Here is a 9,330-nt window from a genome sequence, read left to right on the forward strand (position 1 = left end):
AACCCTTGGGTTGAACAAGTGTTTCTTTAATCATATATTGTAAGATGGAAAATGATTATGGTCAGACCATTCAATAAGTGTTAAAATATATACAGATAAATTGTCTCGTAAGATCGATATTATTATACTCGATATTATTATGTATTTATACTCGATTTACTTGATTTTGCTTATAAGTTTACTTATTTTGTTCACAATCAAGTGAAATCAAATGAAAATCTTTGCTAATAACGTGAATGACAATGACAATGAAAATGAGATAGAAGCCAAACCTCGTGCTATTGGTAACGAGGGGATCCATCTCTCCCCCAAATTAAAGATTCCATCGTTGTCTCTGTGTTTCATTCCAAAATTTAAAAAAAAATAATTCTCTTTGTACCCCATTCATTCACTTTATAAAAAATCCCTTGTTTCTTGTATCAGCAATCAAATAATAATAATAATAATTTGTTTCTCTCTCTCTTTCTGTCTGAGTATGACTGCAAGTTTAACAACCCTTCAATTTCCTTCCCCATATCTTCAATCTCACACCAACAAATTCAAACTCAAACTCAAATCCACTCCAATCCTTAAATTCAATGGTATTATTATTACTTGTTTGTGGGTTTTATCATACCATTGTCTTCATTAACAACTGAAAACTACAATTTAGAATTTAGAATATTGTATTTGGGGGTTAACTGAAAATTGAATTTTGTTAAATTACAATTGGGCAGGGGTTTCACGGATTAAATGCTCTTCAAATGGGAGGAAGCCGGAATCCGGTGAGGAGGAGATGACACGGGAGGAGAGGCGGCGGGCGGAGTTGTCGGCCCAAATTGCTTCCGGCAAGTTCACCGTTGAGCAGCCGAGGTAACAAATTTATTTATTCAACAAATTTGGTTCGACTGTTATCCTAACATATTTAGTTTACTGATTCAACACACAACTATGATGTTTTATTTAATTAATTAAAATAGATATTACCTTTGTTCCAGAAATTACTGACATTTGTGATCTACTTAGGATGCTCCGAAATGTTCTACCTATGATTTTTGGCATGTTCTATCACTGACTTTCATTAAGTGTTCCAATCCCATGTATTTTTTTTTTTTTTTAAATTGAGGCAAATGAAACATACATGAATCTTGGTTACTATTTAGTGATTATTATTATTATTTTTTTACAATTTGACTTGAGGTTAACAATGATAAAACATGGTTATTATTCAATGATTGTTAATTGGAAAAAAATATTGCATATTAATAACAAAGATTCTTATATGATTTATATACGAGTTTCTAATTTGATTTAGTTTAATGAATTAAGTAATGATTACTATTTGGGAAACTTGGTTAATGTTTGTTCTTGTTTTTGCACATGAAAACAGTTTAGGATCGTTGTTGGTGAGTGGTTTGGCAAAATTAGGCGCGCCTTCGGATTTTCTCGAACCATTATCAAATTTGCTAAATTCGGGTGAAAATTATCCAAAGATTCCGGAAGCAAAAGGAGCAATTAGCGCCATTCGAAGTGAGGCGTTTTTTATACCCTTGTATGAGCTTTTTCTTACATATGGTGGAATTTTTAGGTTGAATTTTGGTCCCAAGGTTTGTCTCCTTTCATTTTCTTGCTTTTTTCTTCATGTTGTCAAAGATAAGTTGGCAATTTTGACTCATTTGCTTATTGGCTGATTTGGATTATGCTTTAAAATGTTAAAAAGAATGTGTTTTACGTGGGTTATGTTTTATGTGAAAACATGTCAAATTAAAAAAGTTTGCTAAAAGTCAAACGCGGGAATGGGCTAAAAGTCATCCAAGGTATAAGTTATAATCCAATCTTAGAACTCGGTTTACTAAATTATTCAGATTATTATTTTTAATGTGTCAATTGCATTTAAAAAGTTAAAAAAAATGTTTTTTTTATCTGGATTGTGTTTTGTATCAAACCTTTTATATTAAAACATTAGAGAAAACTCAAACGGGTCAAATTAAATTATGAAATTGCCCCTATTTTTTATATCAAACATGCCAAATTAAGAAAAAAAGAAGCTAAAACCCAAACGGGTCAGATGGTATGAATTATAATACAATCTTCTAACTCGGTTTATTGAAAGTTTTGGATTATTATCTTTAACGCACCAAATGTGCAAATGTTGGTTAATTGCATTGTATTGTATTGTAGTCTTTTTTGATAGTTTCTGATCCCAACATTGCAAAACATATATTGAGAGACAATGCAAAGGCCTATTCAAAAGTAAGCATTTTTATTTCTTGATATGTTTTCCGCATGTAATTTAGCCACTATATTCTTGTTGATAAAAGATAATATAGTTTTTTATTTAATATTAATGTGTGTAAGTTTTATATTTGATGTTTAGGGTATATTAGCTGAAATTCTAGAATTTGTTATGGGGACCGGACTAATTCCAGCTGATGGGGAGGTGTGGCGAGTTAGACGGCGGGTTATAGTCCCTGCGTTGCATCTTAAGGTATTATTGTTGTTGTTGGCAAAATAAGTGAGACAGGTTGGGTTCGGTTGACTTGCCACCATTTTTGTATCCTCTTCTTTTCAATTTGTACAATAAAGTAATTTGTTAAATATGATTACAAATACTGATATAACAATAATGTCTAGTTATTTTTAACAAATTAAGGTTGTAAAAACTTGATTCTCCTTTTTAACCAGTTTGATCTTTTGCTTTTGAACTTTTTTATTTTAAATTTGACTTTTATATAAATGGTGATGTGGCATTTTCAACCCGTTAACTTATTATTCCTTCGATGTAGGTTTTATTTTATCGCACGGGTTACATGGGTAAATTTTAAAACCTAACTAAAAAAGATATGGTCTAACAGTTCAGTGCAAACAGGTGAAAAAACAGCAAAATGTTCTGAAATGTTTAAAAAGAGTAATTTTCTTTATAATCTTATGCATGATGATGTATTAAAATTTTAAAAAGGGGAAGAGTTGATTAATATTAGAAAGTTCGGTTTTTCGAAAACATAAAACAAAACCACCTGTTTTTGTTTGTGTACGGTTCGGTTTTTCGGTTACGGTCAGTTATCTTGGTTTCATGTGTAGTATGTAGCAAGAATGATTGGGTTATTTGGAGAAGCAACCGACCGCCTATGCAAAAAACTCAACGCTGCTGCGTATAACGGCGAGGATGTGGAAATGGAATCACTTTTTTCACGTTTAACTTTAGATATTATCGGGAAATCAGTATTTAATTATGATTTTGATTCGTTGACGACGGATAACGGGATTGTGGAGGTATGTTAAAGCTTCACTTTATTAAATACGCCTGATATTTCTCTAATTTTTATTTTATACCTTTTTGCTCATATTTTGGGATGAATCATCTTAGACAGGCGGTATACACAGTGTTGCGAGAAGCGGAGGATCGAAGCGTCTCACCTATTCCAACTTGGGAGATTCCAATATGGAAAGATATTTCACCTAGGCAGAAGAAGGTTAACGAAGCTCTTAAACTAATCAACACTACATTGGATGATCTAATTGCAATATGCAAGGTAAAGCTTGTAATAAGTTTTAGAGTAAATTAAACAGATGGTCCCTGTGGGTTTGGTCCTCGTCCCTAAAGTTTGAAATTTACTAATTAACAAAAACATTAAGACCCATAATAAATTTATGAATTTTCATTTTTTATTTTGAACTTTAAGTTATAAAAAGTTAATAAATAGTATAACCCTAATATTTTAGCCTAAATGTATAATAATGAATTAATTTCTAGTTAACAAAAACATTTCGACCCAAATTCATTATTTTGCCCAATGTTTTTTTACCAAACTTTTTTACCCCAAATAGCAAAGCTGAAAAAACCGAAAACCAAACGTCTTTCAAAAACTCAAAAACCGAAATTTCGGTTTGAGCCCAAAACCGACCCAAACCCGTGGACACCTCTACTTTTTAGTTATAGGTGGGATATTTGGTGGGTTCGGTCGGTGGCTAAGGGGTCAAAATTGGTAATTTTTTTGAATGGTTTGGATTGGATTGGGACCATTGGGTTGGCCAGCAATAGTTTCTTTTGCTAACTCTATTTAATTTCACAAAAAAAGTAATATATGTAATATAACCCTAAGTCTTCATCTTGATTATAGATACTATTTTTACAAAGTTAAGTCTTCATCTTAATCATATCATCTATATGCAGAGGATGGTAGACGAAGAAGACGTAGAGTTCAATGAGGAATACATGAATGAAAGTGATCCAAGTATTCTTCATTTTCTGTTGGCATCAGGAGACAATGTATGATTGTTATTTGTTCTCTTCTTTATAGCTTCCAAAATGGACAGTTCGGGTATATGTATTTTTTGGCAAGTGTTAAAATGGGTTATGTTAAATTGACCTAATACTTTTCTACCAATTTTAATAATTTGTGTTAAATATGATTCCAAAAAATGACTACAGTTTAGTAGGCTGCATGAATTAAAAGGATACTTTCAACGAGCAGAGAGCTTGTCTAACCTCGAGCTCGTTTAACTTATGAGGGTTCAACTCGTTTCGAGCTCTATATTTAAAGCTTAAGCTCGGTTCATTTCGAACTCTAACTGAAGCTTAAGCTTGGCTCATGGGTAATTTTCAAGCACGAGCTCAGGTTGTTTATTTTCTATTAATTAACTTATATATATAATACTCATCCTATATATATATATATATATTAGTTTATGCATATTTTTTTGTAATGACGATTTTTGTTAACATAGTATAAAGAACAAATTCACTATTCGTTATTTAGGTATATAGCAAATTTCAATTTTCATCCTTAAACTAAGGAAATAATAGAAATTATCTTTGATGTTCAAATTTTGTCTCAGTTTACGTCCTTTCACTAGTGGATATTAATTTCGTCACATGATTGGACTTAACGGACAAAATAGATGCCCATTAGTGGAAAGAACGTAAACTGTGAGAAAATGTGAACATAGAGGTTGATTTATGTTATTTCCTTAGTTTAAAGATGAAATGTGAAATTTGCTATAAACCTAAGGACGTATAGAGTAATTTGTTCTAATATAAATTATTTAAATATATATTTAACTATTAAAAAGTAATATAATAATAGGCTGGTGAGCCTACTTGAGCTCGATGAGTGAAGCTAAGGATTGTCTATCAAGGGAGCTTATTTTTATGCTAGGGCTTGGGCTCGTATAAGTTTGGCTGGATTCGAGTTTTTAGCGAGCCAATCTCAGTAGCTGACGAGCAGCTTGGCTCGTTTACACCCCTACTCTCAACCCGTTTGACTAGCTTTCTTCACAGCTGTTTTTAAAAATTCCCTATTGACTCATTAGAAGTGAATCATAAAATGCATAACTTGAATCAATCATTTAACATGTTTGTGATATGTAGGTGTCAAGCAAGCAACTGAGGGATGATCTGATGACAATGCTTATTGCAGGACACGAGACAACCGCTGCAGTTTTGACATGGACTTTTTATCTTCTTTCCAAGGTACCTCACTATTACGGTTCAAAACATGGTTTCCTTAATAAATAGTTTTCTTAATCAAGTTTATCATCAAACATTAAAGGTTAATTAGGATCATCAAACACGTGATAATGTTAAAAATCTTGAAATAAGACTTCCTTACCTAAACATATTAATGTTGTTATAAACGTTATAAATACGGGTACTTTGATTATGTTGCAGGAACCCGAAATCATGTCCAAGCTTCAAAACGAGGTTAGTTAAAACATATGTTGGGTTACCCATTGTCTGAAAAATCTTTTTCCCAAACTATTATTTTGTAATAAATAATTAAAATGATCATCTATTTTATAGTATAACATGATTTTAGAGATATGCATTAAAAATGATTTAACTAATTTTTAAATTTGAATTATCTTAAAAATAATCATAATTAGCTAACCTATCCTATAGAATAATTAAAATGATCATTTATTTCCCAAACTAATTATGTATTGTAACAAATAAGAGGAATGATCATTTATTTTATCGTCTAAGATTATTTATCATAATAAAGTAATTATGATTTTGCTAAATAATTGTATAAAATAATTAAAATGATCATCTTTTTCGCAGACAAATTGTATTGTGTACTATAATAATTAATTAAAATGATAGTCTAATTTATCGTATAAAATGATTTAAGAGGTTGCGTGCGTTAAAAATAGACTTTTAGCTTCTTTTATCATTCGAGCCATTTGGCACATTCATTAATAAATGGCCATTCTACATGTAATATACAAATATAGACATCTAACTAATTTTTGAAATATTACATATTTAAAATGATGTGTTTGTTAGGTTGATGCGGTTCTAGGTGATAGGTTTCCAACAATGGAAGACATGAAGAAACTTAAATATACAACTCGAGTGATTAACGAGGTAATAAATTACATTTTTATTTATTCGCGTCTAGATAATAATCTTTATTCCTTAACATTTAATTATACATAATGCAGTCTTTGAGGCTTTACCCACAACCGCCTGTTTTGATACGCCGGTCTATAGAAGATGATGTTCTTGACAAGTATCCAATTAAAAGGTCAAATTATTTAAGTTTTGGGATATTATATTATTTTACAGTTTGATTTTTAAGTCTTTTTGGAAGTGAAAATGATTTAACTTAAAATTGTTGAAATACTACCATGAACCACCACAATTTATGATTTTGTGATTATGTTATTTTAAAACAAGGGTCTGCATGAAACCGACCGACTTCTAACTGAGATAGCAGAACCCAGCCCAAAACTGACGGGTTTGGTTTCATGTTTCTTCAAAAACCAAATTTCCATTTCGGTTTTGCATGTCTGAAAACTGAAAAAGCCGAACTTTTTGTTGAATTTTTGGTTTATAGTTTATAAAAATTAATTAATGGTGGAAGCCGAAAAATTTTGAACCCAAATGTGTAATAATAAGTTAATCATAAATTAACAAAAAATGTAGGCTCAAACCTCAAAGTTTCAGGCCCAAATTCAATTCATTATTTTGAGCCATTTTCTTGGGCCCAAAAATTTCAAGCCACAATGGCAAAATCGAAAAGAGCAAAACGAACCGAACCCATTGTGAAAACCATAAAAACTGAAACTGAACTTTGGTTTTTGGTTTAGTTTTAGCCCGAAACCTACCCAAACCAAACCATGCACACCCTTATTTTGAAATAATCGGAATTTGAATATTTGGCAAATTCTGATTATTTAAGGGATTAATACAATACGGGTTAGTATCCTTTAAGAACTCCAAAAAAGTTAACAACTTATAGGAACTCTTAACAACCAAACATTTAGTTAATTTTTTAATATATTAAAATTATTTGAAAGTAGTTTTGTCATATTTTATATATATTTTTTTTTATTACACATATAAATCACAAGTTTACGTATGTGTATAATTTATGTAATAACAAAATTTGCATGTGTAAAATAACATAGATATGTGTAAAAACTAATTTTCATAATTGTAATCGTAAGTATAAATATAAACAATGATAAAATTACACTCAAATAACATTAACATACAAAAAATTTTATAAAAAAGATTAGTTATTAAGAGTTCCTTAAAGTTCTTAATAATTTAAGAGTTCTGTAATGATACTCACCCTAATACATGAAATGTCCAAATACGACATTCTTGCAAATTAAGTTATAAGAAGTGGTAATTAGGTATTTTAATCAGTTTATTTGCAGCTAGTATGAAACTGATTATTGAAGTTGTTATTCATTTATTTTAGGGGTGAAGACTTGTTTATATCTGTTTGGAATCTTCATCGGTCTCCGACTCATTGGGTAGACGCAGATAAATTTAATCCCGAAAGATGGCCTTTAGATGGACCAAATCCCAATGAGAGCAACCAAAATTTCAGGTACTATATTTTTCCAATTGATGTTTACTTTTTGGGAATTATTGATAATTGGAACTGGTTCTGTAACAAAATGTGTAGTGACACAAATTTCAATTCACTTGACAAATTCCAATTCATTTGAGAACTTCCAATTTTATGTGAACCAAACGGCCCCTTATATGATTTGTGGAGTTCTGCATTGTGTCTTATATTTCAAATTAATGGAACCAGGCAAATGGGAATATTTTTTTAAAATGATAAGCTTTAAAAGAAACATGCCAAATTGCTGAACTTTGGTTGAAATTCACCTAAAATTTTAATGCATAAAACCTACAAAACGCTTCATTTCATTTATTATATTATCAGTTAAATAATCTAAACTTATTATTTGACACTGTTTTTTTTTTCTTTTAATTGTAACGGTTCAACCTCAACCCAACTTATTTTGCTCTCTCTTGTTGGATGTAATTTAATAAATTTACTCATTGCATGTCATGAACTATTTCAGTTACTTGCCTTTTGGTGGTGGACCAAGAAAATGTGTTGGTGACATGTTTGCTTCATTTGAGGTAATCATTTTACATACAATAATAATAATAAGTTATTCATGTCGCATAACTAAATAATTATGTTCTAAAGTTCCGAGTGGTTAAACAAATAAACGTTAACAAAAAAAAACTTGTGCATGCAGGCAATAGTTGCAGTCGCAATGCTTGTTCGCAGGTTCAACTTTCAAATGGCATTAGGAGCACCGCCGGTAAGTCAACTTTAAAGAAATTCTGTTAGTTTGCTTCGGTTTCTAATGGTTTACGAACACGCATAATATGAATTTAAGACCTTACAAAACATGAAACCGTTCTTTTTTCAGGTGAAAATGACAACAGGAGCAACGATTCACACAACGGAAGGTTTGAACATGACAGTAACACGAAGAATGCAACCCCCAATCGTTCCTACGCTAGAAACGCAAAATCTGGGAAACGTGGAATCGTCGGTTAACGTTCCGGAAGCCGATCCAATAGTTACTTAAAAAATGATGTTCCTTAAATTTCATTATTTTCATCCACACAATATGGGACGAACTACAAAAATAACAATTCTAGTTTCATAGCGCGACGAAAATGAAGCGCTCCGAGTACATATTGCAGTAGAATCGTTTAATGTGGACTTGTGTTATATGGTTTATATATGTAACATGATATCCATAATTCTATCTTTTGTTTTGTTGACACGTAAGTGTGTTGCATGCATGCTCATTGATGATGGTTTTATTAATTAGGTGGTACTGTAAACAGAAAACATCAACCACATTAACAGTTATAAAGAAAAAACTTGATGAACACATAATCCTTTGTAAAAACAATATCAATTAATTTTTTTGTTTCTAAAACTCTTGCTGAAGATCTATATATCATATGTCAAAATGTTTTCGTGATGCTAGAGTTGAGGTTTTGTTAATTAAAAAAAAGGAAAAAAAGGAAAAAAAGAAAAAAGAGGCTAGAATAGGCAACTATTTGATTAATTT

General features: G+C 30.9%; 1 protein-coding gene across 1 annotated transcript; it reads left to right on the top strand.

Moving 5' to 3' along the window:
- Positions 1-211: 211 nt before the first annotated feature.
- On the top strand, positions 212-8,874 carry LOC143601757 (protein LUTEIN DEFICIENT 5, chloroplastic-like). The gene is made up of 16 exons (XM_077079072.1): positions 212-284; positions 717-852; positions 1,370-1,586; positions 2,161-2,232; positions 2,357-2,467; positions 3,061-3,252; positions 3,351-3,512; positions 4,154-4,249; positions 5,351-5,452; positions 5,651-5,683; positions 6,269-6,349; positions 6,427-6,509; positions 7,695-7,826; positions 8,314-8,374; positions 8,497-8,562; positions 8,674-8,874. Exons 1-16 carry the CDS (start codon positions 212-214, stop codon positions 8,833-8,835), a joined length of 1,779 nt encoding a protein of 592 aa, XP_076935187.1. The 3' UTR covers positions 8,836-8,874.
- Positions 8,875-9,330: the final 456 nt, after the last annotated feature.

The sequence above is a fragment of the Bidens hawaiensis genome, unplaced genomic scaffold (assembly GCF_021521415.1).
Source record: "Bidens hawaiensis isolate Kalapana, Puna unplaced genomic scaffold, B.hawaiensis_p1.1 tig00057057_1, whole genome shotgun sequence".
Taxonomy (NCBI): Eukaryota; Viridiplantae; Streptophyta; class Magnoliopsida; order Asterales; family Asteraceae; genus Bidens; species Bidens hawaiensis.

What these genes read in the sequence shown, in the direction of transcription:
- LOC143601757 (XM_077079072.1), top strand. Translation starts at nt 212, where the DNA reads ATGAAAATCTTTGCTAATAACGTGAATGACAATGACAATGAAAATGAG. An exon ending in TCCCTGCGTTGCATCTTAAG is followed by an intron (nt 2,468 to 3,060) that starts GTATTATTGTTG and finishes TTTCATGTGTAG; the next exon opens with TATGTAGCAAGAATGATTGG. An exon ending in CTTTTTATCTTCTTTCCAAG is followed by an intron (nt 5,453 to 5,650) that starts GTACCTCACTAT and finishes ATTATGTTGCAG; the next exon opens with GAACCCGAAATCATGTCCAA.